This window comes from Haliotis rubra, unplaced genomic scaffold (genome assembly GCF_003918875.1).
Source record: "Haliotis rubra isolate DU_JTF1 unplaced genomic scaffold, ASM391887v1 Scf703, whole genome shotgun sequence".
Lineage (NCBI taxonomy): Eukaryota > Metazoa > Mollusca > Gastropoda > Lepetellida > Haliotidae > Haliotis > Haliotis rubra.
In genome coordinates, this window is record NW_025767417.1 from 1,989 (window position 1) to 26,864 (window position 24,876).

General features: G+C 41.4%; 1 protein-coding gene across 1 annotated transcript; it reads right to left on the reverse strand.

Moving 5' to 3' along the window:
- Nucleotides 1-4,272: 4,272 nt before the first annotated feature.
- Nucleotides 4,273-24,137, reverse strand: LOC124258944 (perlucin-like protein). The gene is made up of 4 exons (XM_046693005.1): nt 24,064-24,137; nt 18,581-18,890; nt 6,349-6,531; nt 4,273-4,532 (listed from the first exon to the last, which is right to left on the reverse strand). Exons 2-4 carry the CDS (start codon nt 18,816-18,818, stop codon nt 4,318-4,320), a joined length of 636 nt encoding a protein of 211 aa, XP_046548961.1. The 5' UTR covers nt 18,819-18,890; nt 24,064-24,137; the 3' UTR covers nt 4,273-4,317.
- Between the last annotated feature and the right edge of the window lie 739 nt (nt 24,138-24,876).

Consider the following 24,876-nt stretch of genomic DNA (forward strand, 5'->3'; position numbering starts at 1 on the left):
ACCGCACTCAGCAATATTCCAGCTATATGGCGGCTGTCTGTAAATAATCGAATCTGGACCGATAATCCAGTGATCAACAGCATGAGCATCGATCCGCGCAAGTGGGATACGATGACATGTGTCAACCAAGTCAGCGAGCCTGACCATGCGATCCCGTTAGTCGCCTTTTACGACAAGCATGGGTTACTGAAGATCAGTATTCTAACCCGGATCTTCACGGGTATTGAGTGATACGAGGTTCGATACAACAGAATCTTTTTGACTAAATTAGAAAGACGCAGGCAGCAAGCTCTCACTTCAAGGCAACAGTACGGTCGACATATCAACTTGCGACACAATGGTGTTTGACTGTAAATGCATTCACTTAAACAACACAGGCGGCTATAGGTATATGAAGCAAGGTCTCCTTCTGGTTGGTGCATAAATATTTTTACTGATGAAAATTTGTAACGATGGATCCTGTAATGTATCGACCCGTAGGTCTCCTTTCTGTTCGATGCATAAATGTGTTTCTTTATGAAAATCTGTAACGATGAAGTGTCTCGAATCTTACCTTTACCCAATATCAGGTGTTCTATTGGATCGGGGGTGGCAACCAGTTGTGTCTGATTGAAGGCTTCCATGAGGTGACAAGACTTGGTGTCCTTGTTGTAGAACATGGTGGTGCAGTATGCACTGAGGAAACACAGAGAGACGCAGTCTGCCCGGGACATGGCTGGAGACCCTGGAGGTAGGGGACGGGGGCACCTGTCCAGTAGATAGCGAGGATACGGTCATTTCAGAACAGGCCATGTTGCCGATGAGGGCTTGTTTTCCGGGCGAAAATTCTCGCACAGTTGAGAAAAGCCTGAAATACAGAGTGACATTACTTCAAACATTACTTCAACGCACACATATGGCCCGGATGTTAGTCTGTGTCGGGTGTCACATATATCTGTAACAAGGTGGTGGACCTATAGATGTAGAACTGTGCAAAAATAAAATAAAAGAGAGAGATGAAAGCTGAGAAGAACCTGAATTACAGAGGGACATTACTTCAGTTACACAATCGAGACAACGTACGAATCACCAAATACAGCCCGGATGCGAGTCTGTGTCGGATTTCACGGATGTTTCTAAACAGGCTGACCCTTGAATGTAGAAATGTACAATGAGAAAAGAGAGGTTGACGATCATACTTGATTCAAGTGTCCAAGTGCTATCCCATTTAGGCACTGTGGCCTGTTCCTGAACTTATACCTCCCGTACTTTAACATATCAAAGATTTACTAAAACTCAAGGGTGGTGGGTTAATCTGATGGTTAAAGCGCCCGCTTGTCACGCTGAAGACCCGGGTTCGATTCCCCACATGGGCACAATAAGTGAAGCCCATTTCTGGTGTCCATCGCCGTGATATTGCTGGAATATTGCTAAAAGCGGCGTAAAATCATACTCACTCACGAAAACTCAACATTCCAAATTGCAGTTACTTGTGTGAGTCTGTGTCGGGTTTCACAGATAAGGTGGACCTGTTAATGTAGAACTTGTACAATAAGAAAAGTGAGTGAGTGAGTTAAGATTTTAAGTCACATCGGCAGTATTTCAGCCATATCGTAAATATATCAAGTTATATATTAATAATAATTATAGGTAAAGTATAAAAACCTGCCAACAAAGGACAGTGAAACAACTAGAATATCACATATATAAATCTAAAACTAGTAACATAGTCTAAAACATTGTAACTATACATGACAATACAATATAAAAACAGGCTATAGATTGCCACAACCGAAGGTAGATCACCATACTAGGGACCATGGGGACTTACATTACTTTTGCTACTTACATGGACCCCAGCTCGATTTACACCATCCCTTCAGCTGTCAGACACTTTTGACAATCTAGCCATAACATTAAAATAACATATATACTGCAATTAAAAACCATTGTAAGTTTAAATTTACACCATCCTTTCAGCTGTCAGCAATTTTTGACAATCTAGCCATAACATTAAAAAACATATATACTGCAATTAAAAACCATTGTAAGTTTAAATTTACTTGAATTCTTTCGGTACTTATGTATCCGCACAGGAGGACAATGATTTTACAGTACTTTAACCCCCTTTGGGGATACAGCCACTAACAATTTTGGTTGTATGCACAGATTGATACACTGCACATATACAAATGTAAATATTTCAGTAGCTGATAATGATTATGTCTCAAATGATGTCAAATATAACAATATTTCGAGGATATCTTTTACCAACATTCAAAGCAACGCCATTTCTGTAATGTCCGCTTGTCTGAAATGATCAGCTACCAGTGTATCCTTGATCACATTGATTATCTCCGATATCAATAGGACCAATCATAAGGGCATTGTCTTGATGTGCCATCAATGCTTGTTATCAGGTACAATTATTGACAAAAGACAATTACTGGACGTTCTAATGAACTGTTTGGCACGTATAGAGATGGGGTTATTAGATTTTCGAGGATGTGTCCTAGAATTCTGCATGTGATAAGTCTACCTTCAATTTACCTGTAACATATTCACCCATGTTTGAAATATTGTATGAGATTGTATTGTATAACTTGTATGAATCCAAAATATGTAGTCGGATGGCATTGTGTAATCATATGTAGTCGGATCCTAACAAAATGTTTGGTTATTAAGATCCTTAGTAAATAGAAGTTTTTTCAACTGTGAGCACATTACGTGACTGCATGTTTGATGTATTTGTGTGTTTACATTGTATATTACCTCACCTTACCTTGTACACAAGCGGACCGCCTCCGTGGTGTAGTGGTTAGAGCGTCCGCCCGGAGAGCGGAAGGTCGCGGGTTCGATTCCCGACCGCGTCAAACAAAAAAAGACATTAAAATATGGTACTTGTTGGTCCCTGCCTGGCGCTCGGCATTAATGGGTACAACAAGGACTGGTCGGCTCGGAGTCAGTATAATGTGTCTGAGTGGGGTAATCATGCTTCACTGCGGCATGGTATCTCAGTGGGCTAGCACTATAAAACCAGATTAAGTGTGGGCTAGTACAACCAGCCGCACATACACATACACACGCATGCACGTCTTCATATGAGCGAAATATTCTCAAGTACGACGTAAAACCCAATTTCACCTCACCTCGTACACAAGCGCGCACGCACGCACTCACTCACTCACTTGCAAATACACACAGGCTAAGTGGTTGAGTGAGTATGGATTCACACTGAGTTTAGCAATATTCAAGCACTGTCACGGCGAGCGCTCATGTAATGGACTTAAAGAATTGTAGCAATGTGGAGAATCGAACCTAGGCCTTTGGTGTTACAAACGAGCACTTTAACCAATAGGCTTCGCTAGCGCCTGTGTATGTTGTCCCTTTAGTACATATGGAGAGGAAAGCCTCCAGGTTTTCATTATCCTAATTTAGTTATTTTGTGATAAAGTCCTCCTGAAAGATCTGTTTCCTTCAACTGTGTGAGACGGATCGAGGTATGATTGATCAGTTCTATTGAAATACACTTCCTTGAAGAAGTAATGGAGATGGTTCTATTTGTCTATATCGTCCACTGAACATACAAGCCTTCGGCAAGGTTTCGATTAATCTATTACAGGATAATATACCTGTTGAGAGATATTATATATTATCCTGGCATCAGTCTACATGTTAAACACTGTCTTCAAGTCCTACTGGCATTAGTCTAATATTCTCCACCCGGCATCAGTCCACATGTTAAACACTGTCTTCAAGTCCTACTGGCACTCCTGAAGTGCGAGTGGGTGAAACACTAATAGCTCTGCTCTCGCTTGGACCCGTGGTTGAATGTGTCCCTGTGTCGGTGGAGGACGGGAGTCTGGTGGTTGAGGGCACTGGTTCCAAGAATAGCGTTCCTTTGGCCAATACACAACTTCGACCTCTGTTTTACTTATACGGATGGTAGAATGGTTCTATCAATCGGCTGATAACCCCAAGCCCTGTGCAGATGTATATTCCACCGGTTATTTTATGCTCTCTCTCTCTCTCTCTCTCTCTCTCTCTCTCTCTCTCTCTCTCTCTCTCTCTCTCTCTCTCTCTCTCTCTCTCTCTCTCTCTCTCTCTCTCTCTCTCTCTCTCTCTCTCTCTCTCTCTCTCTCTCTCTCTCTCTCTCTCTCTCTCTCTCTCTCTCTCTCTTTTTGTATGTCTTTCTAACGACGACAATCCTCCAATGCTGGTGTCCCCCACTGTGATATTGTTGGAATATTGCTTAAAGCGGAATAAAACTAAACTCACTCTCACTCCAGTACCACATCACGACAGTGTCCCTTTATTTATCAAAACAAAAGTGTATATCTACATCGATATTTCACAGACGTAGGTCATGGCATGAGTGTGACATTCACCGGCGTGCCAGCTGTTGGGGAGTTCCAGCTTCCAGAAGGTCAAACATGTATAGGTTGCAAGACCATTCGGTTCATTGGGAGCCCAGAATGTGGGTTCAGAAACTGAAGAGTTGTCTCCCCATCTCCAGGATGATCCTAGTATGTTCCCGCTCGTCCAAAACGGCCCTACAAAAGAAGAAATACATTAATGAACATTTACTTATGATGCCACTGATCATTTGCAAGTTTACTCATTTCGGTTATCAGTCCAAGAAAAGGTCCAAAGCTTCCTATTATAATAACTCCGATTCATTAAGTAAAGATCTTTTAGATACTGAATTCTCAAGGATACTTCTTGGAAATGAAAAAGCTGATATATTGCCAAAAGCTGCATTAAATTTTGATGTATCAGACCAGTATGAGACAATACTACCTTCTCCTGCTGATTTAAGAAGAGTCAGTAACATCCATGCTCTAACAAAATGGCAACTGAGATGGGCCTCATCCTTAAATGGACGCCATCTGTATGGCATTGAGACCTTTCTTTCTAAATTACACGTATCTCGAAACAATCGGAGAGCAGAGGTTCTTTTAACTAGACTTCGTCTTGGGCATTGTGGTCTTGGGGCATATCTCAGTATTATTAAAATCGATATTTCTACGAATTGTTCCGTGTGTAATCAGCAAGGTAATGTGACACATTCTTTACTGCATTGCCAAAAATATGTAAGTCAACGTAAGGCGATGATGTAATCTCAACATTGACATCTCATTGGCTGGACTAATGTGATCAAGGAATATCAAGGATTATATTAATGCGTGTGGTAGCTTTAATACTTTATAAACTGAGCAAACCTTCATGATGGGCAAGGTGTAAATGGCCCGAGTAGTCCGAACGCCTATCAAACTTTTAATGCTCAATCAGTCAATCCGATTCATCAAGACAATCAACGCCTGTACGCCTGTGCGCCTGTAGATGGACAGCCACACCTCTTGTTTTCAAACATGGGTTCAGGGCGTTGTTCCGGTTCAGGTAAGTCGCCTCTTACGACAAGCATAGTTTGCTAAAGACCAATTCTAACCCGTATCTTCACGGGTCAAACTACCACAATTAGGTATGTGATACAGGTAAGGTACAAGAAATATCAACAAGCCTGCCCGTCAACATATGTATACTTGTAATGCATGGCTTACATCCCCTGCTTCCGTTCTTTTCAGAGACAAAGTCCAAATTTATAAAATTTACAATAAATAAAACTTGTGGGGAATTATATATAGCATGAGACAATAGTTTAACACTAATTATCCATGAGCGAAGTTGGGTAAAGAAGGATTTACTGTTTTAAGATCTGCCATAGGAAGGAGATATTTCTAGTCTTGGTTCAACCTGTTGACAGGCAAACAATATATTCTTCAAAACTCCCAAACTAACAAAGTACTACTGGACCTATCCTTGTGCCAAGATGGGTAAAAATACTGTACTGTTTTCAAGGTCTGCTCCGGCAACAAACAGTGCCGTCATTTCTGGCCTACGAATATGTGTTCCCATGGAAATTCGGATAACAGTTCTTCAAAACTAACAAAGCACTAGTTACCCACTAGACCTATCCATGGACTAAGTTTGGTGAAGAAAAACTATGGAGTTTTCAAGAAATTCTCCAGAAACAAAACGTGACGGATGGACACCGATTCTATATCCCACGTCACTGTTGTTTCGCCGGTGATGATAATACCACTCGTTTTCTAGCATCAAACCAAAAATGACCTCATGATTGTTTCTCATAACTTACCAATCATCAGATGTTGTATTTCCCCAGGGATATGATTCTGAACTTGCAACAGACTTTGTAATCTTTAATTGACAAGATGGCAAATATATCCAATTATCTGAATCAATTTCACCCAATCTCTGAGATGAACGCACTGGATAACAACATGTCACATGACTCTCACCAGATCGAAAGATAATGAACCATCCAAATCATATTCTTCACAAACTTACCAATATCTGCAGCAATGTCGTACATGAACTGGTTCCGTTCAGCGCTGTTGATCATGACGAGGTAGCTGCCCACTGCTGAACACGCCGTCTTGGCTTCAGGCCACACTTTGAGGTCGGAGTGCTTCTTGTAACACATGTTCAGTCTCCGGTTGTACAAATATCCTGACTGGATTGGGCAAGCAGCTGGAACAAATAACGACCAGTGGCATGTTAGATGTAGCATCAGAAGAGGAAGTGATGGCGTCATCGTCTCAAAACGAAACCTTGAACCTTCGTTCTCACAAGTCATCTGAGATATACGTGAAATCCCTCCGCAAATCTCCTTTCTTTTCAAATATTACAACCTTCCCCAAATATTTTTCTTGCAAAAGTTCCTATCTACGAAAGCCTAATGCTGTCACTATTGTGGCATAAAATACCTTTTCAGCGACATTTCTCGTTGTTTCGATTATTTTGTCGGTGCTTAGGAGTATGTTCTCGTTATTTACACGTTCCTATGAGTATTTTCTCGTTACTTCAATTATTTTTGCGTTATATAGAACAAACTTTATGGATAACAACTTCTTTGTATTCGTGAGTGCGACGTTTCGATACAAATTCTTGTACCATTGTCAAGCATAATACTTGACAATGTTTGTTCTATATTGTACTTCCCAACTTCTAAAATGCCACTCAAAGAAGTTATTTTTTCATTGCTTCGATTAATTTCTCGTTGCTTTAAATATTTTCTCATTGCTTCAAGTTTCTTTAAAAAACTTGAAATTTCGAGTATTTTCTCGTTGCTCAAGTTTTTTTCTAAAACTGAAAAGTATTTTCTCGAAGCTCCGAGTATTTTCTCGTTACTTCAAGTGTTTTTAAAAGAAACTTGAAGCAAAAAAAAATAGTTGAAGCAACGAGAATTATTCGAAGCAACGAGAACTTTTGCTGAAAAAAACCCAGACAGTTATGCTACAAAAGTTGCAGCATTAGGCTGTCATACCTATCTGGCATGGCAGTATAGCTTATTTCTTATTCTTAACAATGTATCAGTTTTAATTCCCTACCGTAGTTTCCTGTAATATTTAGAAAATTATTACTTCTGGATTCAAACTATCATCAAACACTCTTTAGTCAACATGTCCCGGAACACTTCAGTTTGTCCCCTTCCCACAAAGACATCTCTTTACACGCGGCTTTCGAGAAAGCACTAATAGTCCTGTTTTAAGACGGGCTAGAGAGTTGAATTATCGTGTCTGATCAGTCAATAGTCACCAGCACAGCAGTGTGATGAGTTTTGTATACATAGGATACTAAATAGGGCTGGGATGGGTCCAAGTTTTCTACCCGGGTACCCCGCCCACTATAACCCTACACTACCCTGATACCCGTTATGTTAATTCCTGACATAAAATTTGTAAGAAATGTCAAGGCTAAAATTTCGAATTTGTTAATATCTTAACCATGTATTCCAAACAGGTGGCTGTAAATTATGTCTAAATCTTCAAAGACAATACATCCTTCTAAACCTGAAAGAATAACATATTACATTGTTTAAACTATTAGTCACATGAACATAACGGGTCAGGGTATTGAGACGGGTACCCGGGTCCAACTCATTACCCACCCGTGCCGGGTATCCGGGTATCCCTGTCCTCGCCCTAGTACAAATTGCCAGCAATGTGCTATTTCGGAAGGAACCTGTTCAACTAAATTACCAAGACTGACTAGCTAAATAACTTATGTCAGGAAATGTTACCGTAGAGTTAGGGTGGTGGTGGTGGAATTGGGTTTAACGTCGTGCTGGAGAATATTTCGCTCATATGACGACGTGCATGCGTGTGTATGTGTATGTGTGGCTGTTTGTACTAGCCCAGACCTAAGCTGGTTTTATAGTGCTAGCCCACTGAGATACCATGCCGCAGTGAAGCATGGATACCCCACTCAGACACATGAAACTGACTCCGAGCCGACCAGTCCTTGTTGTACCCATTAATGCCGAGCGCCAGGCAGGGACCAACAAGTACCATATTTTAACGTCTTTTTGGTTTGACGCGGTCGGGAATCGAACCCGCGACCTTCCTCTCTCCGGGCGGACGCTTTAACCACTACACCACGGAGGCGGTCCCGAAATGTAGGACTATTCGGAAACAGATGTGAATAGGAATACAATCGTTCGGCTAATGTAACAAGTAAATCACCAGGTCATATTGGAGGTATATTGTACGGGCAAACAATTGTCAACGAAAGACGACATGATACGGGCAAACAATGGTGAACTTTTAAAAAATGAACGCTTGCGATGATGACCTGATCAATAATACGTCAATACCCATACTGGTAAAACGGTTTATGGTGCAAATCAATCTCCTTTTGCCGGTTTTGAAAGTCTTGTCCTCTTCTCTTACCAGCGGCTGGACCTGTTCGGCTAGCATGGCGGGTGGCCTTGGACTTCTCCAGACACGTCCATGCTGATTCAGAAAGTTCAGAAAGAATCTGGAGACAGTTCGTCGTTCCCCGTGTTTCTATGGTCTGAACACCATTGGCGTGTGGCTAGAATGTGTGGACTTGCAACTTGTGGTACAACACATGATCGCTGAGCATCCAGCATAAACCAAACTCATTGACTCGTTCAGGGAATCTACCAAACAACGATGTGGCAATGATCTCTTCAAACATTCAAAATGTATAAACATCACCCGCCATTAAGTAAACTCTATACATAATCACGCGTTGAAACCAGTAGCGGATGAGTGGATAGAGTGACATGGCTTGATAATTAATACGATTTCAGCCCTAAGGAGGCGTATCAGATGAATATGGTCGTCTCGAGGGGAAACCTGAATTGTTGCAGGCTTTAGAGATTTGCCACTTTGCTTGTAAGCTTGTTTTTTGTAATCTGGTGTCTGTGTTTTAAGTGGGTGTAAATATTCTTCAGTGGGTACTAAACCGCCCGTTTTTAGAAATGTATGTGTTTTCTATATCATTAATTTAAGAATTATTCAACAAGCTAACTTTGACCAATCATGTGTATCAACGTTACAAAAATACGAAAGAAAAACATGATGAAATTGAATTTTTTTAATAAATTTTCCTGTAAACATATCAAATATGTGCTTACTTCCTGGACTATTTCAAAAATATTGTTTACAACGTTTATGTTATGTATGTAAATTGACATTAATGTTTTCTACAACCGTTCATTAGTTTCAGTTACCCATTTGGTTCTTAATGGTAAGTCTGGGTACGCAAGTGGATGACCAACCAATGCGTTTCTGCATATGCCTTTGCGTATTTGGGACGCTAAAAAAATATTTCAGTGCGTATTTTGAAAATGTCAATGCGTATTTCACGCTAATATGCAACTTATCTAGCTCTCTGCCACTTTGCTGAACATCCTGGAAACATAATCGGCTCGAACCGGGGTTCAAACTGCGTCACCACTGCTGATTAGGCCATATTTTGTTCCCCCACCCCACCCATTCACATAACACAACACCCACACCCATTTCTATGTGTAAAGTGTTATGCGGGTATATTAGTTATAAGGTAAAAATGACGTCACATGAACCTTATAAAACAAGAACTTTAAAATGATGGTTACCGCCACGATAGCGTTAACACTGACGTTGTTTTTGGAAAAATCAAGGGCGACAGAATCGCGCGTGATCTAAACCACAAAACAAATGGAACTTACAGAGTTGACGAGTAGTTAATATTGACAAGTAATCATTAGAGACAGTGAGTGTGGGAATAGCAATATTCCAGCAATATAACGGCGGGGGACACCAGAAATGGGCTTCACATATTGTACCCATTTGTGGGGAATCAAAACCCGGCCTTCGGCGTGACGAGCAAACGCTTTAACCACTAGCCTACCCCACCGCCCCTCGATAGAGAGATGACAGGAAATCAATACATAGAGGATGAATCAGTCAGGTAAATTCCAGTATTTTTCCAATCAAAACAACCATGGGTTCATGGTCTGAACATTTAACGAATCAGACTGATGTACCAGGAGATGAGACAAACAATGGCCAGACTCAAACAACTTTAAAGAGAAACTTCTAACACTTGCAGAGTAGTGCGGGTTTTCAAAACGAAAGATGCGAAACGTTGTCACTTAGTTTCCCTTCTCTGGGACGAGCCTATCCTGTCTTGTGTTGAAGTTGTATTTCAGAGAGTGAGTGAGTTTACTTTGACGCCGCACTCAGCACTTTTCCTGCTATATGGCGGCGGTCTGTAAATAATCGAGTATGGACCAGACAATTCAGTGATCAAAAGCATGAGCATCGATCTGCGCAATTGGAAACCTAAACATGTGTCAGCGCGCCTGACCACCCGATCCCGTTAGTCGCCTCTTACAAGCATTGGTAACTGAAGATCAGTTCTAACCGGATCTTCACGGGTAGTATTTGGAAGAGGTGGGCTGTGGTGGAGTAAACTTGTGTGAGTATAGAGCCTGATGTTAAGGTAGCCTACAAGTATCCACACCTGGATCTACTCAACGAAACGTAAACTGTCTGTACTAACAGACCGACATTTGCCCACGAGAGACAACGTGTTCTGTAAACGTCAGGGTTCAGCAGGCTGGACGGTATACCATTGTCTATTGATAATGAAATATGTGAAGCATATGTTGCATTCTGTGTCTGATTCTCAGCGGACTCCCTCTGTACGCAGTGAAAGCCTTGGTCCCAAGTGTAGGATAAATCCATAGGGGATACTTGAACATTAAATATACGATGTGGTTCCCGACGCCGTCGACCCCATTTTTTTCCTTTTCAAAACGGAAACATGACGTGATATATACTACTGGGTCCCCGTCCACAAAGCGTTCGTTGCGCTCCGACATTCGTAAGCCTATGATAAATCATAGAGATACGACCTGTCGTAACTTTACGAACACTTTGAGGATCGGGACCCTGGAATAAAGTAACGGTGCATTATTTGATGTTACACCATTTGTTAATGCAAAAAGATAATAACATGATTTGTGGTGTTTTCCTTAATCGCTGTTTAACCGTAGACAGGATTATATCGAAAGCTTTTTTGACACTATGCATCGAGACACGTCCCTGTAGAGATGTGGTGTCAAAAGTCAGTTCATAAGTCAGTTCGTGTGTGTCCACATTGGCGTTGATGCAGGCTTGACAACGATGATGCATAGATGACACTAAGCGATTGAAGAAAGCTTGGAAATGTTGTTCCATGTCTGAACTAACGCTTGTTCCAATTCAGCTAAGACAGACAGACAGTTTATTTGAGGCTCACCAAATATATACTCATGCCAATAATGGTTGTCACCCCCTTCAATTTTTTTTAATTGGAGAGGGGGTGTGGGATGGGAGTGTGATGTGTGTGGGGGTTGGGGTGGGGAGGGGTGACAACCATTATTGGCGTATATATACAGTAAACGTACATGTAGAATGGGTAAAATATAACAATATAAGGAATATATGAGTCACTCTATAAGAGTTACGAGAGACTTGTATACATATGTGAGAGCTTGCACACACTCATATATACTCATGCCAATAATTGTTGTCACCCCTCCCCACCCCAACCCCACACACACACCCTCTCCAATTAAAAAAATTGAAGGGGCTGACAACCATTATTGGCATGAGTATATATACAATAAAATGCATAAAAATATCATTTGAAAATAGATACATACAGAATTCTTAAAAGGTAAAACATAGGCATGCAAAATTAAAACAGTGTGAATTTATACGATAAAAAGTATACACGTTAAAAGGAGTTTTAATAATATGGAAGATTACGACAACGCTTCAGTATATTAAAACAGGCTTTGGCACATTTAACCATTAAGTGGTTATGACCTAAAATCACTGTGAACGCTAACGTCAATTGCTGATTCTGGGCTTGACGTAACCGTCGCTCCATTTCACCCCAAGCGTACTCGATAAAGGACAGGTCCGGAGAAACAGCTGGCCAGGGGAGTATTGGAATATTTTGCTGTCTCAGGAAATCTGTCACACCATGAGTGACATGTGGACGGGCATTATCTTGCTGAAGCCTGAAGTTACGTCTGTGTCCTTCAATGAACGGCTGCACTGTGGCTGCACATGATGCCCAATGATGTCATTCCTTTAACGCAGACCTGTCAGATTGCCATTGACAATGACTAGTTGTGTCCGACCATGAGATGTGACATTTCCCCATACCATAACGCCTCCGCCACCAAACTGTCGACCTTGAACAACACATGCGTTAGCATACCGTTCACCTCGCTGTCTGTACACCCTTGTCCTGTCATCTGAGTTGTCCACATGAAATCTCAACTCGTCAGTGAGCAAAACACCATCCCAATCTTGTCTCCTGCTTTGTAGATACTGTTAGCAGCAGGCAAGACGTGCCTGTCGGTGACGTTGGAGCAGAATTGGACATATTGCAGACCGTCGATGCCGGTTGTTGTACTCGCTCAGGCGGTTACGTACAGTCCTGGAACTGATTGGATGTAAACCAAGAATAGTCCGAGCAGTCAAACGAGCTGTCTGGAATCGATTCCTTTGATGGGTCAGTAGAATGTGGTTGTCGGGTTACCCTCCATAGGAACTACATGCCATAAGAACTACACCTCAAAAGAGATACATGAGAAGTGTTATGACAACAGTGTCACCCCAATTGTGGATAATTAGTAGGACCGGTGCCGGTGATATGTATACTCACTACTTCGACAATGTTAAATACAGAAATAATTAGGTCTTGCCAACGTGATATCACGCATGGACGACCGGTCCGAGGCAAATATCTCGTGTTCCCATTGTATTGAAAACGTCTTCAATGTGTACTTCATTTTGGGCCATTCCAGTCTCCAGCATACCCACGGTGCGCAGACGCTGAGTTTCTGTAAGCCGTGGCATGACGCACACGCAGCTGAAATTAATGTGTTTTCCTCAACATTCAGAGGCTAAAGAATAATCAACCGTTCTTCAATTTTCAATATCAGGTGTGTGAACTTCAGGTGTCAAATAGCATGCAAAACGTGAGCTCGTTCATTGTGCACAAAGTGCACTTGCCACGCCCGATACGTGATATCAAATGTCATGCAAAGTGCATTGCTACATTATTTAGGGTTATTTTTGTAACTTTTCAAATACCTTTTATTTTATGCAATTTTATTTTATGGGCAGTTACTTTTTTTCCATTACTGTAGAGCAAATGCTGTGTGACAGGATGCAGCAAGAAACGTGTGACAGTATGGGGCGCTAACAGTGAGTGAGTGAGTTGGGTTTTACGCCGCTTTTAGCAATATTCCAGCCATATCACGGCTGTGGACACCATTAATGGGCGTCACACATTGTACCCATGTGGGGAATCGAACCCGGGTCTTCGATGTGACGAGCGAACACTTTAACCACTGGGCTATCCCATTACCCCCATTGCCCCGAGAACAGTTCACTTTAATGGTACAAATAGGAACTTGAGAACCTTGTTTTCATGATTTGTTCACTAATTTGAGCAATGGTAAACTTGAGTAAGTAAGCAACGCTATGACGTCATCCATTTTCCCGCTTATTTATGTAAACTGTCTTTCACAAAAACGTGTTTTTGTTTTCTGTTTTTTAGATCGTCAACCGATCCTGATGTCGGTTTAAAAATAATAAACCCCAACTTGTAGTAGATACTTGTGACTACGAAGCTAAGCAACATTTTCCCTTTGACTACAAGCCGCCATGAGACGGCTTTGTTTGTAAAACAAACAGCGAATGTAAACATCAACAACATAACAGTGGAATCTACATTGTGATTCATTTGTTTCATCAATCATGATAAACAGAGAATCAGGGAAGCTCATAAAATATTATTCTGAGCGAAGAATACGACATAGCTTTTTTGTGTCACATGGATGAACGTTATTATCATGTTTACTCACATCAACAGTTAGTAATTGCATTAAAATGTACAAACATAACAGGTCACTACAGCAACCATCAATGAGGGAAATGGAGAAAAAGATTTGGAAACAACCAGAACTGGACACAGGTCAAGAACTGGACACTGATCAAGAACTGGACACGGGTCAAGAACTGGACACAGGTCAAGAACTGGACACGGGTCAAGAACTGGACACGGGTCAAGAACTGGACACAGGTCAAGAACTGGACACTGATCAAGAACTGGACACAGGTAAAAACTGGACACAGGCCTAGAACTGGACACAGGTCAAGAACTGGACACTGATCAAGAACTGGACACGGGTCAAGAACTGGACACTGATCAAGAACTGGACACAGGTCAAGAACTGGACACTGATCAAGAACTGGACACAGGTCAAGAACTGGACACTGATCAAGAACTGGACACAGGTCAAGAACTGGACAGGTCAAGAACTGGACACTGATCAAGAACTGGACACAGGTCAAGAACTGGACACAGGTCAAGAACTGGACACTGATCAAGAACTGGACAGATCAAGAACTGGACAGGTCAAGAACTGGACACAAGTCAAGAACTGGACACAGGTCAAGAACTGGACACAAGTCAAGAACTGGACACTGATCAAGAACTGGACACTGATCAAGAACTGGACACAGGTCAAGAACTGGACACTGATCAAGAACTGGACACAGGTCAAGAACTGGACACTGATCAAGAACTGGACACAGGTCAAGAACTGGACAGGTCAAGAACTGGACACTGATCAAGAACTGGACACTGATCAAGAACTGGACACAGGTCAAGAACTGGACACTGATCAAGAACTGGACACAGGTCAAGAACTGGACAGGTCAAGAACTGGACACTGATCAAGAACTGGACACAGGTCAAGAACTGGACACAGGTCAAGAACTGTACACTGATCAAGAACTGGATAGATCAAGAACTGGACACAGGTCAAGAACTGGACACAGGTCAAGAACTGGACACAAGTCAAGAACTGGAGACTGATCAAGAACTGGACACTGATCAAGAACTGGACACTGATCAAGAACTGGACACAGGTCAAGAACTGGACACTGATCAAGAACTGGACACAGGTCAAGAACTGGACACAGGTCAAGAACTGGACACTGATCAAGAACTGGACACAGGTCAAAACTGGACACTGGTCAAGAACTGGACACAGGTCAAGAACTGGACACTGATCAAGAACTGGACACAGGTCAAGAACTGGACAGGTCAAGAACTGGACACTGATCAAGAACTGGACACAGGTCAAGAACTGGACACTGATCAAGAACTGGACAGGTCAAGAACTGGACACAAGTCAAGAACTGGACACAGGTCAAGAACTGGACACTGATCAAGAACTGGACACAGGTCAAGAACTGGAGACTGATCAAGAACTGGACACGGGTCAAGAACTGGACACAGGTCAAGAACTGGACACAGGTCAAGAACTGGACACAGGTCAAGAACTGGACACAGGTCAAGAACTGGACACAGGTCAAGAACTGGACACAGGTCAAGAACTGGACACTGATCAAAAACTGGACACAGGTCAAGAACTGGAACTGGATGCAGTATTGCAGTACCGCCGACCCCATGAGACAACTCCCACCGACACAACTTCGACAAAAGAGCTCCAAACTATACGTTTTGTTACGGATCCTACACGAGCAATCTCACAGGAAATTACAAAAGTGGAAACATAACATATGTGATATTTGGGATACACTTTCTTAGCAAAGTACAGATTATTGTCTTTTTCTTGGAAAAGCCACCGCGACTTCTATGAAAATGGAAGTCGGACAACTGGTAGTCTAGACTGTGGACTTTCTGTACCCATCTGATAAGCGTTAATTGGCACGGCACCCACGGCCGAAAGCTATCATTACACAATGTCATTTCGTGAGTGAGTGAGGTTAGTTTTACGCCGCACTCAGCAATATTCCAGCTACTACTTAGTATATCGCGGCGGTCTGTAAATAATCGCGTCTGGACCTGATGAGCATCGATCTACGCAATTGGGAACCGATGACATGAGTCATCCAAGTCAGCGAGCCTGATCACCCGATCCCGTATGTCGCCTCTTACGACAAGCATGGGTTACTGAAGATCAATATTCTAACCCGGATCTTCACGGGTCAATGCTATTTAGAAAGTGGTCAAATGTAACATATGTTATATAATACTGAGTCAAAAAAGAAACTTCACATTCTTTATTCAGGGCACTATAAAAGAACAAGAGATGGTAAGATGGTTAAATTGTTATTATTTCATCGCTGAGATCTGTGTGATGTACTCGATACACTGACAGTGCCATAATCAGTTCCATTAGGCTACACCGCCGTTCCAAAACATGGGTATACAGAATGTCAAGTCACAAGAATAAAAATGCGAAATTTCTCAGTTCAATATCGTGTATGGCCGCCCCCGCGCATTCACCACTGCCAAACACCGTCTCCTCATCGACTGCCTGATGCTTGTGAACACGTGGTTGGGGATTCTGCGCCATTGCTCTTGCAAGGCAGCTTCAAGTTCCTGCAAATTCTGAGGTTGGTTCCGAAGACCACGAAGCCTTCTTCCAAGTGCATCCCAAACGTGCTCTATTGGATTAAGGTCAGGGGACCTCGATGGCCTGTCCATGACATTGATTCCAGCGTTTTGAAGGAAATTTCGTGTCAACATCGCGGTATGCGGCCGAGCATTATCATGCTGGAACTGTAGACCTGGGCCATGAGCCGCCATGAAAGGAACGAGGGGTGAGCACCTGGTCGCTGTAAGCAGCAGTTGTGAGGTTTCAACGGATGACCAGAAGTCGGGAACGGTTGTTCCCACAGAAAGCACGCCACACCATGCAACTTCCGCCCCCGAATCTGTCGACTTCCTGTACACAACATTGGGCATACCTTTCACGACATCGTCTCCAGTCTCTATGCCTGCCGTCTGCGAATCTGAGGGTAAACCTGGATTCATCGCTAAGGACGACTCGATTCCAGTCTCTCTGGGTCCATCGGAGGTGACGTTGGGCCCACAGCAGACGTTGACGTTGATGAAACGGCGTCAATATTGGCCCACGATATAGACGTCGAGAATGGAGATTGGCAGCCCGCAACCGATTTCGAATGGTCTGTGAGGAGAGTCGACCTCTAAACATCTCAGCCCTGGTTCGTGTAGCCGTTAGAAATCTGTCACGTAGGACAATTTGACGGTCTTCTGCTCGTGACGTCACATGTGGACGACCCGACCTTGGGCGATCAGAAGTGGTGCCAGTTTGTTGTAGACGACCTCGCAAGTCATACACAGTACGACGGCTGCATCCCATTGCTCTTGCGACGTCAATAACTGATCTTCCCGCTTGCAACATGCTAACGGCACGTTCACGTTGCACATTTGACAATCGTGGCATTTCAAGTACCGTTAGAACTGTGGTTTAAAAGTGTTTTTTTTCAATTCTTGAGGCCAATGCAAACACGGGCATATGAAGAAAACTTCGATGCGAAGATCACGTGATCGACTGCACGTGCAAAGCTCATTTGGCACTAAAGTCATTTGCACGACGAATGGATGGGTTTGAGTGGGTTTTACTAACGTTTTTCTAGAGTCGAAAGATAGGGATCCCATTTCGGATACATAGATGTATCATCAGAGAAAAATTATTCATTATTTTTCAAATTACATTTTGTGAAGTTTCTTTTTTGACTCAGTATATATTTGGGATTACACTTTCTAAGTAAAGTACAAGAGTATAACTACATTCTAAATAGCATTGAGTGAAAACAGTCTATTATTCAAAACAGTACTTACATATATATCTAAGATCTAAGATATATCTAACCTAAAACGGCATCCTTATAAATGCAGTTTGGTCTCTGAGACAGTGGGATCAAAGCTGTCTCTGTCAGGACAAATAAAGTTTAGGAAAAGACACAGGTTTCGAATTTAAGCAAAGCGAGGGCAAGATCCTGATGTCGATGGAATCGAACTTTTCTCTTTTAGAATTAATTAAATCCATTATAAAATGATTTATTGGTGTTCAATTATCAAAAAGATCTATTGTTTCTTCTTTGAGAACTGTGCACTTTACAGTAAATTGTTCTGATCAAATCGGTAGTCCACTTTACATCATATTCGTGCTTTCAGCACAAAATATCATCATATCAAGTTTCTTCAGGTCAAATTGATTAATTCTCTTATAATGGGATGACGTCGTATTAAACTCCTAATAATTGTTCAATGCTTGGCGATTTCTGTAGTTATTCTCAGAAATGTTGCTGCGGCCAAATTATTCGCTGAATATACGGATGTTCTTGTCAAATCTGGCACAAAATATACACCCTACCTTTGCCGAACACCAGGTGTTCAATATTCTCAGACGTGGCAACCAGCTGTGTCTGACTGAAACCTTCCATGAGGATACAAGACTTGGTGCCCTTGTTGTAGAACATGGTGGTACAGTATGCACTGAGGAAACACAGAGAGACACAGTCTATCCGGGACATAGCAGGAGACCCTTGAAGCAGGGACGGGGGCACCTGTCCAGTAGATAGCGGGGATACGGCCATTTCAGAACAGTCCATGGCGTTTACTGATATGTTGACGATGGTTGGATTTCAGGGCGAAAGTTACGTTCTCGTAAAGTTGAGAAGAGCCTGAAACACAGAGGGACATTACTTCAGTAAAACAATTGTGACAACGTACGAATCATCAAATATGTGAGTCTGATGGATGGTTAATACCAGGGAGCACTTTATTAACTCAATATGGAGAGAGTCACTGTCAAGCATGTCTGTGCTGCATTTTTCCTCGTAAGGGATAAATATTTCAGTGTAAAAACTGTTAAGGATCTTTTTACAAATGTTAATTTTCATTTAATTATTGGTTTTGTAAAAGACATTGATTAAATTGATGAATTCTGATTAATGTGTTTTGTAAATAGATATATTTTAAAGATTGGTAGTTTAGATTAGTAGCTTGGATTGTTAATGGCTGTATCCTCATAGGGGGTTAAAGTACTGTAAAATTATTGTCCTCCTGCGAGGATACGTAAGGCCCAAAACCTTCAAAGTACAGTTCAACTTACCAGAATTTTTAAACGTAGCATTTGTGTGATTTTAAATTATGGCTTAACTTTCCTACAATCGCGAGCGGCTGAGGGGATGGTATAAATCCAGCTAGGGTCCATGCAGGTAGCAAAGGTACTGTAAGGCTGGCCACCCGGACTGTCGACTATTGAAATTTTATAAATTCGATGTTTCGGGTATTACGTAAGGAGGTAATTAGGCGTTAACACTATGGCGGTCGACGCTCCGGGCATTAAGGAAAACAAAATACGTCATACAGTACATTCTTTATTGTGGCCACTTTGTTACAACGAAAAATGTACACTGCTCATAGACCCTTGATTCACATCATATACATTCCAAGTGAGCAAGTCTGATCAGCATAGTTCATTATGGTAATCTCTTGTCTCTGAAGCTGATCCTTGAGACGCTGAAGCCTTCTGTCAAGCTCGCGGTAGCAGCGCTTCCTTGCTGGTGCACATCTGTGGCCACACACTTGAGCAAGGCGGGCCTCCACAAAGGACTGCTCTCTCTTCAACACACGAACGTGCTCATAGATGTTGGGATGACATTTCCCACTGATATTGTTCAAACGATGATGCCAACCTTCCAGATTATTGTTCGTGCGACGGCGGCCATCATCATCAGTTTATGGATACATCTCCAAACACACTGAGGGGTAGTGACAGTAACATCCACGTAGTTGTGACGTGTGTACGGCCCTCTCAAAATCCATCTGAATGATGTCTGGAGATAAGTTGAAACTACGTTGTGCTGCTTTCAGTGGGCGGAATGCTCGGGCATATGTCTCCTCTGAAGGAAGTACACGAGAGGATAAATGTGGCCTTGAACCTCAGTATGGAACGAGTACAGCTGGTAAAACACATGTTGATAAGTTCTTCATCGAAGATCGCGTTGGTGGTTGTTGTCTCTGTCTGGGAGCGGTGAAAGAGTGTAGAGTTGCTGACGGACCTGTAGCCCGTTTTTATATTGTAGAGATAGATACTAGTTTTATTTCTTGTGTCTGTGATATTCTAGTTGGTTTTACTGTCCCTCGTTGACATGCTTTTAGTGATTTACATGTATTTATGATGAAGTTAAAAACTTGTTTTAGTCATGATGTGGCTGAAATATTGCCGATGTGACTTTAAATTTTAACTCACTCACTTACATGATACACTGTATTAGCAGAAGGAGAGAGCCAATGACCTGCTGTAACAGCGGCAGTGTTGGGTCACTCGGGATAAACGTTCGTCAATGTAGGTCAACTATGCACGTGACAGGTATGAAGAGATTAATCTGAGTCGTGAATAGGAGATGAGTGGGTGCCAACTGTTAACCATCATACGGGTTTGTTTCTCTGGAGTTGTTCAACATTAACACAAAACCCATTAGTAGAGAATTATTCTGTAGGTTAAAATCTTTAAATTTTTATTTTGTTTTATGCAGTACCTAAGTGGGAAATGCATTTAAGAACTACAGAGAACATATTTACACTAAATCATTTATCGGACCACCTATGGTGAACTCAACAACTGTTAAAGCCCCGTTCCCTCGGACACAAAGCACACTCAATCATGCCACTCATTGAAGAAAAGATAGAATGAAGACCGAGTGTTATGTTTTGATGTCGTTCACACATTCAAATTAAGCAATGAATTTCCTAATAGCTTTAAGCGTATAGATGGATTAATATTATATTTTCATGATAATTTTATGTGAAATAAGGTGTTTCATGTTACACTATAAGTCGTTGGAATTAGTCAGTGCTTAAAATCGTCGATTTACAATGTGATTAGATTTGTCTGACAAAACATCCCACTTGCAGTTTGAGATCGATTGGGTCATTGGATGAAGAGATATTTACACAAAAAAACAGGTCCACATGCATTTCATGCCAAACTATAGTCGAAAACACACTGTCAGTTTTTGTAGGAGAACATCTTCGGAAGACTATAACATTTTAACAGTTTGCATTGTACGTTTGTTTGTTCGTTTGCTGTTCATGCCCGCGCTAGACTACATTACAGCTAGGTGAAGGCTGTGTTTGACGCAATCTATTGACATCATCTGTATTTCAAACTTCGTAGTATTGATACAATAACATGCATCAACCAAGTCGGCCAGTCTGACCATCCGAACCCGTCCTTTGTTCCCGAATACCAGATTCCAGCGGACCATCCCGTGTGTTTTCACGTATGCTGAACTTTCAAAAACAATGCAATTACTTATAATACATTTGTAAAGCAGACTCCCCGCCGTGATATTGCTGGGATACTGCTAAAAGCGGCGTAAACTAAACTCACACTACAATGCACTGCCGCTATCTCTCCGTAAATCAGCACCTCGTTGTAATAATGCTAACCTGTCATACTTTTCTAATGACAGTTTTCTTCCAAAAGAGATATCCATAGGGCGTAGCTCCATGTATGTCAGTCCGCTTTAATGAAACTGTTAAAAATTATGTGAAAATTGACTATAAATCGTATAACCAATGTTTCGAGTGACCACGTAAGGAGGTAATTGAACATTGTTCTTATGCCGTTCGACGCTCCGGACATTAAGGAAAACAACATACGTTATACAGCACATTCTTTATTGTGGCAATTTTGTTACAACGAAAAATGTACACTGCTCATAGACCCATGATTCACATCATATTTGTTCCAAGGAAACAAGATAGCCAGTCTGGATCAACATAGTTCATTATAGTAATCTCTTGTCTCTGAAGCTGATTCTTGAGACGCTGAAGCCTTCTGTCAAGCTCTCGGTAGCAGCGCTTCCTTGTTGGTGCACGTCTGTGGCCAATAATAATTTGAGCAAGGCGGGCCTCCACAAAGGACTGCTCTCTTGAACACACGGTGAACGTGCTCATAGATGTTGGGATGACATTTCTCGCTGATATTGTTCAAACGATGATGCCAACATTCTAGATTATTGTTCGTGCGACGGCAACCATCATCATCAGTTTCTGGATACATCTCCTAAACACACGCGAGGGTAGTGAAAGTAGCATCCACGTATTTGTGACGTGTGGACGGCTCTCTCAAAATCCATCTGAATGATGTCTGGAGATAAGTGGAAACCACGCTATGCTGCTTTTAAAGGCGGAATGCTCGGGCATATGTCTCCTCTGAAGGAAGTACACTAGAGGATAAATGTGGCCTTGAACCTCAGTATGAACGAGCATGTTTCTGTAAAGCACATGTTGATAAGTTCTTCATCGAAGATCGCGTTGATGGTTGTTGTCTCTGTCTTGGTGCGGTGAATAAATGTAGAGTTACTGGCGATCTTTAGCCCGTTTTGTGTCTGTGATATGTAGTTAGTTTTACTGTCCCCTCGTTGACATGCTTTTAGAGGATTTAAATGTATTTCTGAAGAATTTAAAAACTTGTTTTAATCTTGATATGGCTGAGATATTGCCGATGTTGCCTTTTAAGCTTTAACTCACTCACTTACATGATACACGGTATTATAGTTTGGCATGGAAATGCACGTGGACCCAGTTTTGTTAATATCTCTTCATCCAATGACCCAATCGATCTCAAACTGTGCAAATTAGTGTTATGTTGAACAACCTAATCACATTGTAAATCACCGATTTTATGCATTTGTATTAAAGAATCTTTCTATGTAACTGTCAACAAAATAAACAGCAGAACGCAGACTGCTTTGCAGAGGGAGGGAACCAATGACCTGTAACAGCGGCAGTGTTGGGTCATAAAGATCAACGTTCGTCAATGGTGGTCAGCCATGCACGTGACAGGTATGAAGAGGTGTCACAGGTCGTGAAAATAGGGTAAGTGGGTGCCAACTGTTAACCATCATACGGAGTTTGTTTCTCTGAGTTGTTCAACACAACCACAAAACCCAGTAGGGAGAATTATTCTGTAGGTTAAAAATCTTTAATTTTTTTATTTTGTTTATGCGGCATCTAGTGGAAACGCATTTAAAGAACACAGAAAGTATATTTACACTAAATCATTAATCAGACCACCTATGGTGAGAACTCCAACAAATGCCAAAGCCCCCGTTCCCCGGACACAAGCACACACAATCATGCACACCCTATTGAAGATAGAATAGAATGAAGACAAAAAAGTGTTATGTTTTGATGTCGTTCACATTCCAAATTAAGCAATGAATTTCTAATAGCTTCAAGCCGCATAGATAGTTAATATTTATATTTTCATGATAATTTTATGTGAAAATGAGTGTTTCATGTCACACTATAAGTCGTTGGAATTAGTCAGTGCTTAAAATCGTCGATTTACAATGTGATTAGGTTGTCTGACAAAAACATCCACTTGCACAGTTTGAGATCGATTGGGTCATTGGATGAAGAGAGATATTTACAAAAAAAAAAAAAACGGGTCCACATGCATTTCATGCCAAAACTATAGTCGAGAAACACACTGTCAGTTTTGTAGAAGGAACATCTTCGGAAAGACTATAACATTTTAACAGTTTGCATTGTACGTTTGTTTGTTCGTTTGCTGTTTCATGCCGCGCTAGGACTACATTACAGCTAAGTGAAGGCTGTGTTTGACATAATCTATTGACATCATCTGTGACATAAACTTCGTAGTATTGATACAATAACATGCACCAACCAAGCCGGCCAGTCTGACCATCCGAACCCGTCCTTTTGTTCCCGAATACCAATTCCAACCCGGACCATCCCGTGTGTTCTTTAAAAGTTACGAAACAATTGAATCAATATGTAGCTGATGCCACAATGTGTGTCAGACAGCATACTTACAGCCACTGCAGGAAATGCTACACGAACATCTGTGGAACACTATCCTCTGCCTGTGTGATCACATTGCGTATTACAGGAACCTTGTATTGATTTGTTGCAATGTGACGTATTTCCTTATTCCCCTGACAAACGTCCTGTAGCCAACCATGTCAAATCAGTCAATATGTCAATAATATAGTACTCACGGAAATAGAAATAGTGTGGAGTTTATTTGTATATTACTTTATCAAAATAGGCAGTTTTAACAAATATAAAAATAACTACATGTATGTTTTTCCCAACTGGAATTTGATCCTTATAATTTGATCCTCTAATCAATAATACCATTTTACAGGTGTAAAAATAACACAAATTTGCATATTATCAAACAAATTTAGAAACATGTTGTAATTTACGTCACAATCAACAATGGGTGGTGACAACTACGTGTGTTTAGACGGGAAGATGCATTTGCACGTGCGTTGTCATAGCGGTTGTGCAATTGACAATAGTAAACTTTCAACATGAGTACAGGCATAACAACTGAACTGAGGAAATCACTAAATGAATTATTTTGTATATCAATTAGGATAAAATAAATTAAGGATGAATGGTATATTACATTTTCATAAAATATATTATGTATGCGAACATATAGCGAGTATATCTCATTTGCATACTATAACATCAGAAACGTACATTTTAACTGCGATGAAACAATGGGTAAAATGGCACGATTTGCTCTCCTGTAAACTCATCTACTTCGGATGGTTTTACAAAAAGTGTTAAAAACAAAAAGTTGAGAAAAACGATAGTCATAGAATATTTAACAAT

What these genes read in the sequence shown, in the direction of transcription:
- LOC124258944 (XM_046693005.1), bottom strand. Translation starts at nt 18,818, where the DNA reads ATGGACTGTTCTGAAATGGCCGTATCCCCGCTATCTACTGGACAGGTG. An exon ending in ACACCTGGTGTTCGGCAAAG is followed by an intron (nt 6,532 to 18,580) that starts GTAGGGTGTATA and finishes TATTTGTTCCAG; the next exon opens with CTGCTTGCCCAATCCAGTCA. An exon ending in CGACATTGCTGCAGATATTG is followed by an intron (nt 4,533 to 6,348) that starts GTAAGTTTGTGA and finishes CTTCTTTTGTAG; the next exon opens with GGCCGTTTTGGACGAGCGGG.